This window comes from Gekko japonicus, unplaced genomic scaffold, assembly GCF_001447785.1.
Source record: "Gekko japonicus isolate JY-2015 unplaced genomic scaffold, Gekko_japonicus_V1.1 scaffold649, whole genome shotgun sequence".
Taxonomy (NCBI): Eukaryota; Metazoa; Chordata; class Lepidosauria; order Squamata; family Gekkonidae; genus Gekko; species Gekko japonicus.
Window position 1 is genome coordinate 460,080 of NW_015167555.1, and position 20,510 is coordinate 480,589.

Consider the following 20,510-nt stretch of genomic DNA (forward strand, 5'->3'; position numbering starts at 1 on the left):
AAAGTAATGCAACACTTTAGCCCTGACCTGGATAGCCCAGGCAAGCCTGAGCCTGTCATATCTTGGATGCTAAGAAGGTATTTGATGGGAGACCTCCAAGGAATACCAGGGTCGTGATGCAGAGGCAAGCAATGGCAAACCGCCTCTGAACAGCCCTTGTCTTCAAACCCCAGCAGGGATTGCCAGAACTCAGCTTGACCTGATGGCAAAAATAATATTAATAATAATGCAACACTTTTCACTTGGGCTTCTGAAGGCAAACAACTTTTTTTTAAGGTTTTCACACACCATAAGGATAAAATGCCATCCTCCTGCAGTTAATGAAAACTTAATCTGGGTTTTCCCAAACCTGTTTTGATCCAGGGCTTTTTTGTTGTTGCACTCTATACTATAGGTGTGTGAAACCTAAAACAAAAAAATTGTTTTCTTTCAGAAGCCATACTGGGTTTAAACTAGGATTGCCAACTTCCAGGTGGCACCTGGGGATCTCCTGCTATTACAATAAATCTCCAGATTATCAAGAGACAAGGGGCGGGACCCGCAATACTCGCGGGGGGGAGGGACCTCCACACTTATGAGGCAGAGGAGGAAGCAGGAGGAGGAGGTAAGTTCCCCCCCCATCCCGCCGGTTCCCCCCGTCTCCTCCACCCCCCCTTGATCTCCCCCCCATTGCCTTTGGAGTTCGCAGAGTGTTCCCTGCGCATGCGCAGGGGATGCTCTGTCACTTTTGGGGGGATTTAAGTATCCCCCTGATATTTTTCCCGGGTTTTTAGATTTTTGTGCACACCTGGGGACTGCCCCAAGTGTGCACGAAAATCTCCCTCTTCCCCAGGTGCCCCCGATGCACGGATTTAGGTATCCGCATGCAAGGGGGCACCTTCACTATTAGATATATAGATTATCCCCTGGAGAAAATGGCTGCTTTGGAGGGCAGACTCTATGGCATTATATCCTGTTGAGGTCCCTCCCTTACCCAAACCCCGCCCTCCCCAGGAAATCCTGGTATTTCCCAACCCAGAGTTGGCAACCCTAGTTTAAGCGACCTGTATGAAAGGGACTTTATTGTAAGCAATCAAATATACAATGTACTTTTCATTACTTTATAACTGGAATACACCAGAAGTAAAGCAGCCTTAAAAGTAAAGAAATTTGCCCTTAATTTTAGCCCCCGTTTTTGAAGTTTGCACCTATCAATAATTAAAGGTATTGCTTCAGATTTTCATTTATTTAAATTAGTGATCAGATCATTGCTTGAATTGCTAAATATTCAGGATACTTTTCTTATTTTCCTTAATACATTATGTTCCAGTTCTACAAACAAATGGACTTATTTAAAGTATTTATGACTAGCCATTGAATCGAACAAAGTATCAAAAATGTAAAAACAGAATAAACACAATTTTAAATGTTATCATATTAGGAATTGTAAGTAATCTAAAACATCAAGAGAATTAAAACTGAGATCTTTAAAAAATTGAAAACCAGCCAGCATAAAATCACCCACACCTAAGGCAAAGTTCTTGAACTGGGGCCTTATTTCCTGAGCATGGGCAGCTTGAAAGCAGTGGGAAATCTTGCTCTGACCTCTGCTGCACTGCAACAGGATCACTGGTGGCTGGAGGGTGTACTGCCTTTTTGAGTCTAGTGGGAATCAGGTAACACAAGGAACCAAAGCTGATGGTTTTTAGCCTTTGCTCTTTTAAAAGCTGAGCTGCTCAGACTTTTCCCCACCCCAGGCGGGTATCTCTACAAAAATTTACTAAAAACATCCTTTTTGCATACAGGCTCCAAGATCTGACTCTACAAATACTAGCTAAGCATTAAATTTCTCAGTTATAGGAATGTGGTATTTAAGAGAGAGAGAGAGAGAGAGAGAGAGAGAGAGAGAGAGAGAGAGAGAGAGAGAGAGAGAGAGAGAGAGATAGGTGGGGGTAGATATATCGATAGAGAGAGAAATCAGTTGGAGTAGTTCCGTCGATAGTGATAGTTAAGAGTAAAGAGTTTTGTCTTCTGCCCCAAGCCTATATGTTTTGATTATACTTGTACACTTGATTACACTTGAGAGCCAGTTTAGTGTAGTGGTTAGGAGCATGGACTGGGTGAACCTGGTTTGAATCCCCACTCCTCCACATGCAGCTGCTGGTGTGACCTTGGGTCAGTCATAGTTCTCTCAGTGCTGTTCTCTCTAGAGCAGTTCTCAAAAGAGCTCTCTCAGCCCCACCTACCTCACAGTGTGTCTGTTGTGGGGAGGGGAAGGGAAAGGGGATTGTAAGCTGCTCTGAGACTCTTCTGGGTAATGAAGGGCAGGCTATAAATCAAGTCTCTCATTCTACTTACTTGGTGCAGAGACAGATAAGATTAGGGCTGCCAATGCCCCCCGGGGGCGGATTTCCCCCCACTTTGGAGGCCCGATTTCCGCCCCTGCAGAATCAGGCCCCGGGGGAAACCCCACCCCCGCGTGCACGTCACAGGCAAGTGACGTCATGACGCTGGGCACACTGGCGGCGGGGCCACAGCCATTTGAGGGGAAAACATAGAGTTTTCCCCTCAAATGGCTGTGGCCCCGCCCCCAGCGTGCCCGGCGTCATGACGTCACTTGCCTGTGACGTGCATGCAGCACGCGCTCCGGGAGCCACCCCAGAATCCCCCGCCAGCAAGGTAAGTCGATTTGGCAACCCTAGATAAGATCCAACATATCTGCTCTTTCTTCTTGCATGCATGCAGCACAACTGGAAAAGGATTTTAAAATGATAATTGAATTCCAGATGGCATTAATAGTTGCATGTTTGTTTTAATTACAGACAAGTAACTTCCAAGATAACACATTTTAGAATTCTTAGTTTGGAATTTGCCTCCAGCAACCATCCTTGACATGCATTCCTGGGCCTGTGGCAACCTATGCTGCTGCCCATCTGTTTGGATGGCATGGTGCCTATTTGTAAGTATGTCATAGTCTTGCTGTAGGGCATGTGTGGCAGAACATAGTGGATGCAAAGAGACATTGTAAATAGCTAGAAGTAGCTTTTCATTATTCTAGAATCATTCATGCATTGGCTCCTGAGTCCTGAAATCTGTAGAAGTCACTAATGCCTTCATCCTCCCACCACCATACAGGAAATCATACCATCTGAATATGTGCGTATGGTCCAGGATAATGGGAACAAACTGTTCTTTAATTTCCTGGCATTTGCTGTCCATTTTAATTAATATTTTCAAACACCTATCACACAACATTCAAAGCAAGCGAAAACTGTCAGTCTTGTAGTATTGGCCAGTTAAAATCACACCAATATATAGAATTAAGCCAATCCACAATTACATTTATTAATCTCAGCCTCCTTCCCAAGGAGTTTAAGGTGGCATATGCGGTTCCATTTGATCTTTGCAACAAACCTGTGCAGTAGACTAGTCTGGGAATGAATGACTGGTCCATTAAATTATAGAGGTATGCCAAATCTTATATTCTAATAGTGAAGTCAGGAGGATATCTTGTGATATTTAAATCCAGTGACTGGAGCTGTGAACAGAAAAGAGATCTTTTGACAAACCCCAAATTGGCCCCAGGTTTGCAGAAAATTGTGACATCTGTTAAAAAAAGGAGGTGTTTTAAAAAATCAAAAAATGATAAAAGGAGCAACTGTAGCTTTAAACAATGGAGTCCCTCAGTAGCAACCACAGCATTCCAAGGTTTGTTCTGTCAGGAAAAGGCAGGGAGAGGGTGCGGGGCCCTTTCCAAGCTTATTTTGATCTTTGAGGGAGGACTCCTCAGGACCAGTACTGAATAGGGTTACCAACTCCAAGTTTGGAAATTCCTGGATATTCTGTGGTGGAGTCTAAGGAGGGCAGAGTCTAGAGAGGGGAGTGGCCTGAGCCAGATATTATGCCATAGACCCCACCCTCCAAAGCAGTCATTATCTCCAGGGGAGATAGATCTCTGGAGTTCAGTTGTAAGTATGAGAGATTGCCAGGGCCCACCTGGAGGTTGGCAACCTTATGACTGGAAGAACCCTCTGAGTGACTTGACACCACCTAACTTGCTGGACTCACCTAGGTCTGGCTGCTTGCTACTGTTCAACAGCAGCCACCCTTTGAAAGCCAATCTGGTATAGCAGTTAGAGCTTCAGAGTAGGGTTTGCAAGACCCAGGTTCAGATTCCCCACCTTCCTGTGGAAGCTGACTGTATGATTTTGGACCAGTCACATACTATCTGCCTAACCTACCTCACAGGGTTATTGTGTGGATAAAAAGGAGGAGAGGAGGAGAATGTAAGTTGCCTTGGTCCCCACTGTGAAGAAAGACCATAGTTTTCTTAGGTAGAGGCTACAGAGAGGGAGAAACAGAAAACTGAAGACAGAGGTGCAGATAAAGGTAGATTGGCTGTTGAGTGGGAAGGAGATAGGGTTGACAACTCCAGGTTGGGAAATTCCTGGAGATTTAAGGGGTGAAGCCAGGGGAGGGTGGGGTTTGAGGAGGGGAGGGACCTCAGACATGTATAATCCATAGGCTCCAACATACCAAGGCAGTCATTTCCTCCAGGGGAATTAGTGTTGCCAACCTACAGGTGAGTAAGTAATACAAAAGTTACAAAAGACCAAATGGTTTGTTCTTTTGTATCTTTTGTATTAATTACTCCCTTCCATGCTAACCTACAGGTGAGGGCTGGAGTTCACCTGGAATTACAGCTGCTATCCAGATGACAGATCAGTTCCCCTGGAAAAAATGGCTGCTTCAGAGGGTGGAGCCTATGGCATTATACTCTGCTGAGGTTGCTTCCCTTCCCAAACCTCACCCTTCCAAGATACACCCCTCAAATCTTCAGGAATTTTCCAACCTGAAGCTGGCAACCCTAAGGGATAACTGATCTCTGAAGTTAGGAGAGCCATTGTGATTCCTGGACAGCTGCCATCATTACTGCTGCGGTGGGGGGGAGCGGGTGGGTGGGAAAGTGATGGAGGGCAGAAAGACAGAGTGATGGGAGGGGGGTAGAAAGAGAAAGGAAGTGACAGGTATGGAGGAGAGAGTGAGTGTAGGAGAACAGGTGGCAAGAAGGAAAAAGAGTGCAAGACAGCGAAGCAAGGAGATAGGAAGCAAAGATGGGGGGAATGGGATAGCTGCTCCTGTAAAGTTCTTGCCCGTCTCCACTTGTACCATCTATTGTGCAAACCAGCATAAACACACAGGATGTTTTTATATGTAATTTTAAAAAAATTGGTTAAATATGGGTAAAATGAGATTGTTATGAGTTATATTGATAGCCTGACTGCCTTATCTACGACAGAGGCGTTATGAATTATTAATTTCAGTGGTGGTAATGCCCAGTGTATACAGGATGCGCAACCCTCGGAGGAAGTCTGGTTTACAAATGGAGACAAGGCTAATATCTGATGAAAGCAACTGGTTCCTTTTATTTCCTAACCCTACTTCACATACATACATAAAAACAGATTCACACACACACACACGCAAGATCCTCAGTGTTACAGAAATAGCAAATAGTTACTTCTATGCTAAAGGTATGGGGAAGGGAGTAGCAAATACTTATCTGATCAGAGGCTTGATCTTCCCAACGAAGAATAGGTGAAATAAACAGGCTAACTATAAGTACTCTACTGCACACGGTTGGAACCAGCCAAACACGTGTGGACCTCTAGGCTGTAGTCCACGAGGTCAGAGAGGAAACAAAGGATTACAATAGCAGCAATACTATAAGTTACTTAGTTAGGGAAGAAATTGGCTAGCCGGGTCCAAACTGTTGAACCTCACCTTAAATAGGGGGGCTCTTGGGGGCTGGCAGTGGTGCCATCCTCCTTGCCCTTCCCACCTGTGGTCCGTCCCAGGACTCTATACTATTGGGTACTAAATAATGATGTGCATACCTAAGAGGAGTGGGCAATGTTTGAAATCTAAACCTTTAACTTAGGAGGGGCATCTGGTCAAGAGTGTGAAGATGGTACCAAGGCAACCTTTGATGTGTATAGCGATGTGGCCTGGACTCAGGCCATAAAACGACCATTCAACAGGAAACTGTCCTTTTTGATGCAAACCAGATATTGGGGTTACGTGGTGACCAAGAGTTCATCAATGGTGGTTTATCTATAGATGGTTTTCAGTGTCTATGAAAAGGGAAAAAATGAAAGAAATCTATTTGGTTTGTTGCAGTTGGTGTGAAATATTGTTTTCACTCTGGCCATTTGATGGTTTGTCCCTATAGTGTCATGTGATCATGTCATGTTTTGCTTCCCCCCCTTCATTTGGAGTCACCTGCCATTTGAATGGGGCCTCGTATTCAGTTTGGTGTTTGTTTTTAAAAGTTTGTCACCAAACAAAATCAAACAGCTTGTTGGAATCCTGTAATACTTTCTTTAGAAACCTAAAACTTTCTACAGATTTCTTTTCCTGAGCAGGACCCTTCACATTTGCTTTTAATTTTACTTTAAGCAAAACTTATTGCTAGCTCCAGAAGAGGCTCCAGGGTTTCTAGGTCTTCACAATGGAGTGACACATCACAATGTGACACTTTCATCACATGTTAATCTGTAATAACTCATTGGAGCTTACTTGTCTTTAAAACAGAACATGGAAAGTGGCAGTTTTAAATCTATTTATTTGCAGCATTTTAGTCCACCTTCCTCTGAAGTGCAATGATGATTACAAATCCATAAAAATAAACAAACATATGAAATTAAAAATCAGATGGCAGTTTCAAAAGCCCTGCTGAATAATTTTGCTTTGGACAACTTGCAGAATCTCAACTCAGCCTTCCTAACAGCTTCAGGAATAATAAATAAATATTTTATACTCTGTATTTTATGCTGTTTTAATTATATTTATTACTTCTGTAATTTTACTGAGGACGCTTTGGCTAAACAATCATTGGAAGGCACTTTCTGGACCAGAAATTAGTATCAGTGAAATATCATTTGGCATGTGATTGCATCTTTGGAGGCCTCATTTATACTTTTATTCTGTGCCTAGTGTTTTCACTTCGGAACAATTTTTTTTCTGGTCTATCTTGTATCCATGTTGCATAATTGTATGATTGTATTGTATTATGATATAAGCCAATTGGTCCTCATTGTGTTTGACCTCTGAAGAAGGCCTATACAGGTTGAAACGCATCAGGTCAAGTTCATTGGCTTTTGTGTGTAAGATTTTGGCATTTTTACATGAGGTGTGATTGGGCCCTTATATGTTTTTTAATTCTTTGCTAATAAATACATGTATCTTTTTAGATTATAAACATTAAGTTTTTATTGTTGGCCCTCTATTCTGTTTGACTTACCTTTTTATGTCATAACCACCATACAGGAAGGAATAACCAATAGCCAAAGTTCAAATGTAGCTGTTTCATGGAGCTGTTGCACAGGCTGATACTGGGAGAGGGGGTCCTGAAGGTATATAGGTCTCAGGCCATGAAGGGCTTTAGAGGTAGCAACCAACATCTTGAACTAAAAAATAAACTGGGGAACAGTGCAATGATCTCAAAAGAGGGGTAATATATGCCAGATGGCTGGTCTTAGTGGGTTACTGCATTTTGTACCAGCTGAAGTTTCTGAATTGTCTTCAAGAACAGCCCTATGTAGAACATTTCACAACAGTCTAACCTCAAGGTTACTGTTGCATGGACCAGCATGGTCAGATTTGCTGTGCCCAGAAAGAGGCCAGCCTCCTAACATGATGTACCTGATAGCAGCTGTTTCGTACTATCCCCCAACCTTTTCCCCCAGTAAAATAGCTTGTTTTAAAACTATCCCCAGTCTCTTAACTGAGTCTGAAAAAGACAAAATTACTGTATGATGGGTGGACAGCATAGCCCTCTCCAAGGCCTCTAGCATTTCCAGCCAACATCACCTACATCTAGTCTGGATTAATGCTCTAAAATTAATAAATTCAGCAAGATGCAGGCATGCAGTGTGTTGAATCTCCTAACCGGTACAGCCAACACTAATGACACAAAGGGCTACATCAGCAGTGTGTCTGGTTTTCTTCTAATTTCAATATAAATTTCCACTCTGGCTTTTTCTTTTGCACAGCATTTCAGTTTATGAATGTATGAATATGAGTATTTTATAGGATCTCTGGATGGTTGAGGCTAGCCTAATCTTTTTAGATCTTGGAAACTAAGCAGGATCAGCCCTGGTTAGTATTTGGATGGGAGACCAACAAGGAAGTCCAGGGTCATCATGATGCAGAGACAGGGCAATGGCAAACCACCTCTGAATGTCTCTTGCCTTGAAAACCACATGGGGTCACCATGAATTGGCTGCAACTTGACAGCATTTTCCACCTCCACCATAGGATTCTGAAGTACTCCCCTCCTATGAAAATTAGTTCTATTTTAAAGGCATGTGGTAAAAGTATTTAACTAGCAATATGTTAATCAGAAAATTGTGAACCTCATTATCCTAATTGTGACTGCATTCATTAAAATTAAATCAGATTCTATACACATCCAGCTATAATTATGGTGTTAAGAACAGAAACATTAACTGAAAATGTCACTTAAAGACAGTCTGTAGACTGTCAAATACTTTTAAACAATGGAAGCTTCTAAGTGAGCTGTGAACCAATAACTATTTTTAGAAATTATTTGGCTCAAGAACTGAATAGATCAGTTATAGCGAAGGAAGTCTTTATTTGCTCACGTAAGCAATTGACAAGGTATGTTATAAATTTGCCATCTTGTACTTTTTGTTGCTATTAATAGCAACTTAGATATAGAATTTTGTTTATGCATCTTATGAAGACTTGAGGCACATAATAAAGATCAGATAATTTGTGATTTCAACACTGTAGATATAGCAGCAAGAGGAGAGCATGGTACTGCTTTCCCCAACATATTGTGGGGTTTAAATTACTTTCCTTGGTATGCTCACTCATTGCTTGCTTTCACAACTGAACTAGCACTGGTTGAATGCTGCCTCACAGCCTTCGGTTTTGGCTTAGCATCACAGTTCACCTATTACTGTTGGAGAAAATGAACAAAGGACTAGCATTTGAATACCTGATTAGGATTGCTAGCCAAGCACTGGCAACCAGCAGGAGTATTTTTATTCCAGGGAGTGACATTGTGACATAATTTCTGGTTTGTACATAGAATGATACTCTAGGAATTGGTTAATCTCTATGGCTTTTACCATACAGATAAGCAGATTCCTGTTATGACACTGCTGCCCCGTGTAGCTTTTTGCTTCTGCTAAAGAACCACAGCAGGGCCAGGATCCCAGGGTGGGAGCTTGCCTACTACCCACGGGCAGATGGGAAGCTTACATCTGATACAGGAGGAGGTTGTACAGCTTCCCTATCTGGCATCTGGCTGTGGTGCTTTGTTAACTTTCTCCAATTGCAGACAGAAGTAGGTAGCAAGTGAGGGCACCAATGAGTAGGAATATCAAAATCTGAGGGGCTTGAAACATTGTTGTACTCATTGACCTAAAAATAAAGTTGTGTACATGCTCTAGGCCCCCTTTGTATATTGCATCTATCATCAAAGTTCCTTAAACAATAGCAACTTGATAAAGAAATTACTTTGTTCCCAACTTTGAACCTGGTAAACTTTTGTTAAACCTCATTTGAACCTGGTAAACTGTTGTTAAGCCTTCCCATATTCTACATAAGTGACCTAAAGGGGAGATATACCTCACTTCATCTCATAAATATGACCAGCAAGACAAGCATACAATAAGTCTGGAAAGGAGTAGGCCACCTGTAGCAACAGTGATCCTATTCTATGACCCAAGTAGTGGACATAGATTGTTTTGTTTTAGTTAGCTGACATGTATAGTTTTTAAAGTACAAAACAATCTGCCATTTATGGATCCCATTCTTTGAAGTTATTGGGCCTGATTTTTAAAGCATGTTTGAGTGGTTTCTTTATCTCCTCTAACTGAAAACTATCTATTTAAATAATATTACATTGGCTATGTAGCTGTTCTTTCTAATATTCACCCATGAAACCATACACCTTCATCACTATGGGCCACTTTGATGTGGTCTGTGCGCACAGTGGTAGAATACTGCAAGGCCCCATAGGAGTGGGATGCTATTTTCATCTTTGTAGTTGCAACCCATGGGGATATGCTCTCTGGATTATGGTTTGACTGCACTTTCAGTTGTCAGGAGTGCTATAATAAAAGCCTGCTCTCTTGAGCATGAAATAAATATGTGGAATCCTTGCTGTTACCAAAGTAGAGGCTCTCCTTTCTTGTACAATGCACTTCTTATATAATTTACATACATTTAAAGCTAACTGTAAAATACCTGTTGCAATGAATATCTTGAATTAAGTATGTTATCATATACCCTTGACCAAAGAATGGTGCACTCCTCCTATCTGGGACAGGTGTCCTCTTTGACTGAACACACAGCTTTGGGAGGGACACACATGGAGTGGTGAGGGAGGTGGGGGACACCCGCCTAGCCAGCCAGATTAAATGAATCAGCCCTGGCAATTAATGGGGAGACAAATGTTGCAGCCAGATCACCCTCACATCCTCTGTTTTACTTGTATTTTAGATTTCCTCTTCCTTGTCCAAGGTCTATTAGTTTGTTGCTTTTGTTTTTCTGTATAGCTCAGTGTTTTTTCTCTCTCCAACTGTTTCATTCTTACCAAGGATTACACTCTCTGCAGTTGCTTGTTCTGTCACTCACTATCATCTGTAAGTAGCAATGAACTGTGACTAGCAAATCTGAGGACTAAAGGAGAGCTAAGATTTCATCTCTTTTCCCCTTGCAGAAGAGCAAAAACTCAGCAGAAATCTTTGTGGTACATTTCGCAGCATTCTTCATGGTGCTTTGATGCATTTACTCACTTTTTAATTGCTGACAGTAATGATGATAATAAATTAAATGTGTTGTTTGTTTACCAGGGTCTTATATCAGTTACAGATAGTTAATTTCAAAATGCAGTCATTTGAGGCCATAAGTTTTTCTGACAGTTTGATGCCATAATTTCTCATTTGCATAGCTCTGTGCACAGTTTACTCAGGCCAGGCACTGCCTTTCCCAGGCTAAGTGGTGTGCATGGTTCATCCCTGAGCTGCATTTGTATATAGCTCTCCTGGGACACTTTTTACCCCTGGGCTGGACTGGGCCAAGGTAGGTGGGTGGGAGCTGGCCATCAGCCCAAGAGGACTTTGTGTGATGGCTATAATGGCTAGTGTGCCCCAGTTCTATTTACTTGTCAGGACTTGCAGGGAAATGTTAAAACAGCTCTGCTTTCCTGAATGTAGCTGACACAGATTCTTAATGACTCCCTTTGTCCCTAAATAGCTTTTTGATGTCAGGTGAGGATCAGTAGAAAGCTTGGAGCTAGCTGGTCAGAAGAACATACTTTGCAGATTCAGCCATCACAAAAGCCTCTTGTGGCTTGTAATTGTTGTGTCCTCCTTTGGCAAGCAGCAGACCTGACAGTATGCAGTCTCCAGCTACACCCATACTCTCTCAGGCAGCTTCTCTTGGTTATTTCATTTTCTCCCCTCTAGTCAGCTTACTGTGATTATACATGTTTTGTGGTTTATATGTATTAAATAAATATAAAGCCACAGTTCCTACAAACAAAAATCCCCATTGTTCAATAACTTGTGTCAAAATAGAAGACATTCCGATAGTTTTCACTTTTTAGGGGAAAGCTTCTTATAGATATTCCAGAGGAGAGTGTTTGTGGAGGCAGATCTTTCCCTGTCTTCTGTTTCACCCACTAGTCCTGCTGGAAGTCTTCTGCCACAGGGGGCTGGAGGATGGCCATAATCAAAATTTACAAAAGCAAGGGGCTGAAGTGAGAAGGGAGAATCAGGCAAAACCACCTCCCATTTCCCCTTCCACTGGCAGAAGAACCCACCAGAGTATGTTTTCCATTCACAGAGAGGATGGTTTAACAATTTTGCTCTTATTTCATTTCTTAACAGCAGCCCCTCATGCCATGGTGCACTTGTTTTGGAGGATCTACTAGTCCTCTCCAGAGGATTCATAGGGTATGTGTGAGAGTGGGGAGGTTGCTGGGGGAAGAAAAGAGCAAGAAACCTCTTCCTCTTCTAGCTCATTCCATTCATGCTTTCATTTGCTTGAGTCAAATTTCTGGATTTGAAGACCAAAATAACTAGCGCTCTCTCTCTCTCTCTCTCTCTCTCTCTCTCTCTCTCTCTCTCTCTGTGTGTGTGTGTGTGTGTGTGCACACCATCAAGTCACCGCTGACTTATGGTGACCCCATAGGGTTTTCAAGGCAAGAGATTTCAGAGGTGGTTTGCCATTGCCTGCCTCCATGTCATGACCCTGGTAGTCTCTGAAGATCAGGACAGACCCTGCTTAGCTTCTGAAATCTGATGAGATTGGACTAGTCTGGGCTACCCAGGTCAGGTGCTATTTCTAGCCTAACTAAATACACTTTGCATTAGTACATATGTACCCTATCCAAAGTGTGCTATCCCTAATGTAAAGTAAAGGTAAAGGTTCCCTTGCTCGAAAGCCAGTCGAATCCGACTCTAGGGTTGCGGTGCTCATCTCCGTTTCAAAGCCGAAGAGCCAGCGCTGTCCGAAGACGTTTCCGTGGTCATGTGGCCGGCATGCCTAAACACCAAGGCGCACGGAACGCTGTTACCTTCCCACCGAAGCGGTACCTATTTATCTACTTGCAATTTCTTGCTTTCGAACTGCTAGGTTGGCAGGAGCTGGAACTAGAGATGGGAGCTCACTCCATCATGCGGCACCCGGGTCTTGAACTGCTGAACTACTGACCTTCCACAGCCTGCAGTTCAGTGTCTAATGTAGGTGACTACAAAAAGTTCAGTTCCCCAAGAGTTTACAGTCATGTATAAGAACAACAAATTGAAAGCCAGAAGAGAGGCAGGCACACAGACAGGGATGCATACCTTCCTACTTTTGCTTGAAAACGTTTTCTTGCTTAACTACTTTTAAGGTATTTCTTTCCTTTTGGTAGGCATTAAGTAGAGAAGCATTAAGAAAGGTGTGTTGAAAGCAATAATTTTGTATGTGGAATAACACATGTGCCCCCTTGCCAGGAGTTATGGGCTGGGTTGCCATCAATATGTGGATGACACCCAGCTCTATCTGTTAATGGATGCACATCTGTCTTCTGCCCCTGACATTCTAGCTGAGGCCCTGGCGGCTGTGGCTGGATGGTTGCGGCAGAGCCGGTTGAAGCATAATCCATCGAAGACGGAGGTCCTTTACCTGGGTTGGGTGTGTGTGGATGTGGATATCAGACTCCCCACACTGGAAGGGGCACCTTTGGTGCCGACCCAGAAAGTGAGGAGCCTGGGAGGAACACTGGATGCCTCTCTTTCTATGGAGGCCCAGGTTACGGCAGTTGCCAGACCTTCATTTTTCCATCTTAGGCAGATAAGGCTGCTGAGACCACATCTCTCCCCCCAGGACTTAGCTACAGTGATCCACGTAATGGTCACTTCCAGGCTTGATTACTGCAACTCGCTCTATGTAGGCTTACCCTTGAGGCTGACCCGGAAACTACAGCTGGTGCAAAATGCAGCAGCACGCCTGCTGACATCGACGCCAATGCGGGCTCACATCCAGCAGGTGCTTCGCCAACTGCATTGGTTGCCAGTTGACTTCCGGATTTGCTTCAAAGTGCTTGTAATCACCTTTAAAGCCTTATATGGCCTGGGACTCACATATCTGAGGGACTGCCCCTTCCCATATATGCCCCGAAGAGCATTACGCTCTATGGAGCTACATCTCTCGGTTGTCCCCAGCCCAAAGGATGTCCGTCTTGCCTCAACCAGGGACAGGGCCTTTTCTGCCCTGGCCCCTGCCTGGTGGAACATGCTCCCAGTTGAGATTAGGGCCCTACAGGATCTTCTTCAATTCCGCAGGGCCTGTAAGATGGAGCTGTTTCGCCAGACCTTCAGTAGAGGCAGCAGACATCTCTATATGACCTCCCTGAGGTGATTGTCACCCACCCACCTATCAACCCATATAATATGCCAGGGAACCCCCACAGCCAGCTGATTTGTTAGAAGTGTGACTGTGTTTTAATGCTTATCCCTTTCAAATTGTTTAAATTGTTTAATTTAAATTGTATTTATTGTATGTTGTATGGTGTTACCCACCCTGAGCCTGCTCGTGGGACAGGTGGGCTATAAATACAAATAATAAATGAATAAATAAATAAATCAAGCTGGTGCTCATCAGGGTCCTTTCATATATCACTATTCCTGTCCGTGGAAATAAACACTCCGTGAGAAAGTGCTTGCATACAGCACTGAATTAATACCTGTGCAAACTGTGTTTTTATGCTGTGTACAAGAAACAGAGATAATCGCTGCATATAGACTGCAATATGGTAGGTGGGAAAAGTCCTCTAATGCTTTGTTTTCAAGTGTTCTTTTAAAATGTTCTTACAATAAATGATATGTTTGTAGTCGGTTAGATATTGTGCCTTTTAAGTATAAAGTTCATTCTAATTTTTATTTTTGCTACTGCAAAACAAACAATGGCTCTCTATTCTAAAGTGTACTTAAAAAGACTAAAAATGTATAAGCTATAAATACATCTTTCATCACTGTTTTTCTGTCACAAGCAAATGGATTTGTAAAGAATGAGCACCTCCTTGTGGAGATAAATTAGATTGCTGTATAGACAACATTAAGATAAAATGACACATCTCCATTTGTTTCATCATGTGCATGAGACTTGCCTTCATGAAAGGCCAATTGGCCTAGTTAATTTATTAGACAAAACTGCAGTAAATTTTAGAGAAACATGTGGGCACCACAAATGAGGAATATATAGAATCTGTGTGGTGGTTAGACTAGGACTGAAAAATCTGGATTCAAATTCATTCTTCACTGTGAAACTTACTGAGTGATTTTGGACAAGTTACTTTCTTGGTTAACCAACTGCCAGGGCTGTTGAGACATATTACAGAAATCACTGCAGTATCCACTCCACTTGTGTCATTGTGGCTCCTGTGTAGTCTCATGAGTATATGGAAACATACAAAAGTTGAATGTTGTGTCTTTTGTTATTTCTTAGCATGTTTTGCTAAGGCTGGGTAACCAACACATTATGCTTCACTTGACTACTGCACACTTGCAGCTGAATGAGTGAAATTACTCCATTCAAATGACTGCAGGTAAGAAAATCTTGGGCAATGTGAAAATACTGAACAATGACTGCAGGTAAAAACAACAACTGGGCACTACTAGCACTGTAGTGCTAGTTCTGTGATTGTTCACTTACATTGCAAGGCATTACTTGATAATGTGTTCACCAAGTTCTCAACCTATAATTGGTCCCTGGTGTCATCAGAAAAATCAAGAGCAACTGTAACAGAGAATCTGCTTTGCTTTGGGAAGGTTCTAGGTTCACTCCCTAGTCCCTGGTATCTCTGGTTAAAGGCGCTCAGGAAGCAGGTGTCAGGAAGATGTGTTAGCCAAATTGCCTTTAATCTAGTTAATCTAGATGAAGTTATGATTATTAATTGTTGTTGTTGTTCAGTCGCACAGTCGAGTCTGACTTTTCGCGACCCCATGGATCATCTCCCGCCAGGCCCTCCTGTCTTCTGCCGTCCTCTGAAGTTGGCTCAATTTCATGTTCGTTGCATCGATGACACTGTCTATCCATCTCATCCTTTGCCGTCCTCGTCTTCTTTGACCTTCAGTCTTTCCCAGCATCAGGGTCTTCTCCAGTGAGTGCTCCCTTCTCATTTGGTGGCCAAAGTATTTGAGCTTCAGTTTCATTATCTGGCCTTCCAGGGAACAGTCAGGGTTGATTTCTTTTAGGATTGACTGATTTGATCTTTTTGCAGTCCAAGGGACTCTCAAGAGTCTCCTCCAGCACCATAGTTCAAAAGCATCTATTCTTCGGCGCTCGGCCTTCCTTATAGTCCAACTCTCGCAGCCATACATGACAACTGGGAATACCATTGCTTTGACCATGCGGACTTTTGTTGGCAGGGTGATGTCTCTACTTTTTATCATGCTGTTTAGGTTCGCCATCGCTTTCCTCCCAAGGAGCAGGCGTCTTTTAATTTCATGGCTGCAGTCACAGTCTGCGGTGATCTGGGATCCCAGGAACGTGAAGTCTGTCACTACTTCCACGACTTCCCCTTCTATTTGCCAAGGAGTGATGGGGCCGGATGCCATGATCTTAGTTTTTTTTGATGTTGAGCTTCAAGCCCACTTTTGCGCTCTCCTCTTTTACTCTGAGCAAGAGGCTCTTTAGGTCCTCTTCACTTTCAGCCATTAGAGTGGTATCATCTGCATATCTGAGGTTGTTGATCTTTTCCCCAGCAATCTTAATTCCCGCTTGTGATTCATCCAGGCCAGCATTTCGCATGATGTACTCTGCATATATATTAAATAAGCAAGGTGACAGTATACATCCTTGTCGTACTCCTTTTCCTATGCTGAACCAATCAGTTGTTCCATATCCGGTTCTAACTGTCGCTTCTTGGCCCTTATACAGGTTTCTCAAGAGACATGTGAGGTGGTCTGGTCCTCCCATCTCTTTAAGGACCTGCCATAGTTTGTTGTGATCCACACAGTCAAAAGCTTTAGCATAGTCAATGAAGCAGAAGTAGATATTTTTCTGGTACTCTCTTGCTTTCTCCATAATCCAGCGAATGTTGGCAATATGATCTCTCGTTCCTCTACCTCTTCGAAACCCAGCTTGTACTTCTGGTAGTTCTCTATCCACGTACTGTTGAAGCCTAGCTTGTAGGATCTTGAGCATGACCTTGCTAGCGTGTGATATGAGTGCAATTGTGCGATAGTTTGAACATTCCTTGGCGTTGCCCTTCTTTGGGATTGGAATGTATACTGACCTTTTCCAATCCTGTGGCCACTGTTGCGTTATCCAAATTTGCTGGCAAATGGAGTGCAGCACTTTAACAGCATCATCTTCTAAGACTTTGAATAGCTCAGCTGGAATACCATCACCTCCACTAGCTTTGTTGTTAGCAATGCTTTCTAAGGCCCATTTAACTTCACATTCCAGGATGTCTGGCTCAAGGTCAGTGATTATACCGTCGTGTTTGTCAAGGACATTGAGGTCTTTCTTGTATAGTTCTTCTGTGTATTCTTGCCATCTTTTCCTAATCTCTTCTGCTTCTGTTAGGTCCCTACCGTTTTTGTCCTTTATCATGGCCAGCTTTGCATGGAACGCTCCCTTGATTTCTCCAATTTTCTTGAAGAGATCTCTAGTCCTTCCCATTCTATTGTTTTCTTCTATTACTTTGCACTGTTCATTCAGGAAGGCCTCCTTATCTCTCCTTGCTGTTCTCTGGAAATCTGCGTTCAGTTGGGTAAATCTTTCCTTTTCGCCTTTGCCTTTCGCTTTCCTTCTTTCCTCTGCTATTTGTAAAGCCTCATCAGAAAGCCACTTTGCTTTCTTACATTTCTTTTTCTTTGGGATGGTGGTGATTGCTGCCTCCTGTACGATGTCACGAACCTCTGTCCATAGTTCTTCAGGCACTCTATCTATCAAATCCAGACCCTTGAATCTATTCTTCACCTCTACTGTATATTCATCAGGGATGTGATCTAGGTCAAACCTGAATGGCCTCATGGTTTTCCCGATTTTCTTCAGTTTAAGTCTGAATTTTGCAATGAGTAGCTCATGATCTGAACCACAGTCAGCTCCAGGTCTTGTTTTTACTGACTGGATAGAGCTTCTCCATCTTTGACTGCAAATTATATAGTCAATCTGATTTCGGTGTTGCCCATCTGGTGATGTCCATGTGTAGAGTCGCCTCTTAGGTTGTTGGAAAAGGGTGTTCGCTATGACCAGTGTGTTCTCTTGACAAAACTCTGTTAACCTTTGCCCTGCTTCATTTTGCTTTCCAAGGCCAAACTTGTCTGTTATTCCAGTTACCTTTTGACTTCCTACTTTAGCATTCCAGTCCCCTATGATGATGAGGACATCATTTTTTGGTGTTAGTTCTAGGAGGTGTTGTAGGTCTTCATAGAACCGGTCCACTTCAGCCTCTTCTGCATCAGTGGTTGGGGCATAGACTTGGATTACTGTGATGTTGAATGGTTTGCCTTGGAATCGGACAGAAATCATTCTGTCATTTTTGAGATTGTATCCCAGTACTGCCTTTTGCACTCTCTTGTTGACTATAAAGGCCACACCATTTTTTCTACGAGATTCCTGGCCACAGTAGTAGATATAATGGTCTTCTGAGTTAAATTCGCCCATTCCTGTCCACTTTAGTTCACTGATTCCTAGGATATCGATGTTCAGTCTTGCCATCTCATTTTTGACCACGTCAAGCTTACCTTGATTCATAGATCTTACATTCCAGGTTCCTATGTAGTATTGTTCTTTGCAGCATTGGACTTTCCTTTCACCATCAGACACATCCACAACTGAGCGTCCTTTCGGCTTTGGCCCAGCCGCTTCACTCTTTCTGGGGTTACTTGTACTTGTCCTCTGCTCTTCCTCAGTAGCATATTGGACACCTTCCGACCTGAGGGGCTCATCTTCCGGCGTCATATCTTTTAGCCTTTTGATACTGTCCATGGGGTTTTCTTGGCAAAAATACTGGAGTGGGTTGCCATTTCCCTCTGGATCAGGTTAGAAGTGGGGTGCCCCTGCTATTGAGGTTACCCAAGAGTAAAAGGCAGCGCCTCTGGCAACAGATGTTTGCCTGCCATAGACCCTAGAGAACGCACTGCCACTCACTGCAGACAATATTGGGCTATATGGTTCAGATGTTAGAGAGGATACTTCATGTTCTCTATCATCTGTCTCCCATGTGGAGTAGAGTCACATTCAAGAAATGTGCTATGTATTCTGCGTAATGTAACAGAAATTTATCTTAAACTTGGGGCTCTCTTGCAGTCATCTTAGAAATACACATATTAGCCATCTGGTTTATGACTAGATCACATAGTAGTGTTTGCTCGAAAGCCGCCCTGAGCCTCCGGGAAGGGCGGAATAAAAATGTAAATAATAAAATAAATAAATAAATAAATATAAATGATGTTTATGTTTCTTTCCTTGCTCTTAACTTTTAACAGTGTCTCTGGACTTTTTCTGTAATGCTCTTTGACCTCAGCCCATTTTTGCTTTTGCTGCAGATTTCATATTCCCTGTGTGGGACTTTTCACATTTCCAAATGCAAACTGAAGGTGTGGTTTGTCTTGTAAATGCAACTGAAAAGTTAATGGCTTAGATATCAAGGGACTATTTTGCTAATGGTGGCAGGAACATCCGCCTGATCCAAGAGGATCTACATGGGATACAACCCAATACATCTTAATGTTAAAGGGGGGGGGGTAACCCATCCCTTGAACTACCTATGGATGTTTTGCCTGACCATACCCCTTCCAAATTTGCTTTAAATTTTAGGACTATATTTATGCTTTTATAAATAGATATTGTATGGTTTTATTTTAATTTTACTGGGCATTTAGCCCTTTTAACCTCCTGGCAGTTTTAATGCTGTTTGTCTAAAAGCCACTGTGCTCTTGACTAATTCCTAAACAGCTTTAAATTGGCTGTTAGACAAAATTCTGTGGTAGTACTTTGAAGAAGAAGAATAATTGTCAAAGTAGGTAGCTGGCTAAAGCAGCATGAAGTCACAGAACACGATGTACTTGGCTTAGATTATTTGTTGGGGTTCCTGTGAAAGATGCTTTATTATTATAGGAATACCATTATTTCTGTTTGAGGCATTGCGTCTTCTATTGTTTGTTGGTTCCATGTGTTTACAACCTTGCCTGTTCTGGCTTTAGTTTTGGTAATGGGTTTTAAAAACACGATGCATGATATACATCTAAAAACCATAGAAATATGAAGAGTAGGAATTAGAGCAATTGCACAAGTATGAATCATATATACTGTTATTCTGAAAAGTCTAAAGGGGTTTGTTATGCTCTATATGTTTTCATTGTACAGATAAGGTTGCCAGACCCCCCAGTGGAGGCGAAGGTTGCTCTCCGCCAGCCCCTGCCTCCCAGCCACAAATCAACTGGCTGGCTGGGGTATTTACCAGTAGAAAGAAGAAGGCCTAGGCTACGTTGCCAATGTCTCACAGCAAATGAAATTATCATGCCAGTGACTTCCGGGCAATACTGTGGTATTTGGGCAAAAAGTCTGTGGTAGAAGCAAGGTTTACCATAGAGTTTTTGCCCAAATACCAGAGCATCACCTGGAAGTCGTTTGCGTGATGATGTCAGTTCCTGTGCAATGCCAGCAACATAACAGAGGCCTTCTTCTTTCTACTGGTAAGTCTTCTTCCATTCCCCACCAGTTGCCCGGAGGGACCTGGCAATCCTATGTACAGATATTTTTCTAACCAATCACAATGGCTTAGATCCCATGGAGTATTTCTGCAAGCAGAAAAATATGCACTCACAAAGCACAACTTCCTTGTCCCTCCAAAAATCTTGGAAGGATATTACCAGTGAATTCTTTTACTTTTGTTTGGTTTAACTAAAACTATAAAATGATGCATCTTGTAGAGAGTGAACTCCCTTGCATATGAAAGATAAGAGGCCCTAGGAGCCAGACAGGAGACTTTCAGG

At 42.7% G+C, this 20,510-nt stretch overlaps 1 protein-coding gene across 6 annotated transcripts in view; it reads left to right on the top strand.

Annotated features, from left to right (window-relative positions):
• Window positions 1–20,510, top strand: part of PPFIA2 (protein tyrosine phosphatase, receptor type, f polypeptide (PTPRF), interacting protein (liprin), alpha 2) — a 414,803-nt gene that overhangs the window by 51,323 nt on the left and 342,970 nt on the right. For 2 of the 6 annotated variants that reach the window (XM_015413721.1, XM_015413717.1), the window contains exon 2: window positions 9,404–9,420. The exons of the other annotated variants lie outside the window; for them this stretch is intronic. In XM_015413721.1, the coding sequence (XP_015269207.1) occupies window positions 9,404–9,420 (17 nt within the window). The remainder of the gene's footprint in view (window positions 1–9,403; window positions 9,421–20,510) is intronic. 6 annotated transcript variants of the gene reach the window in all.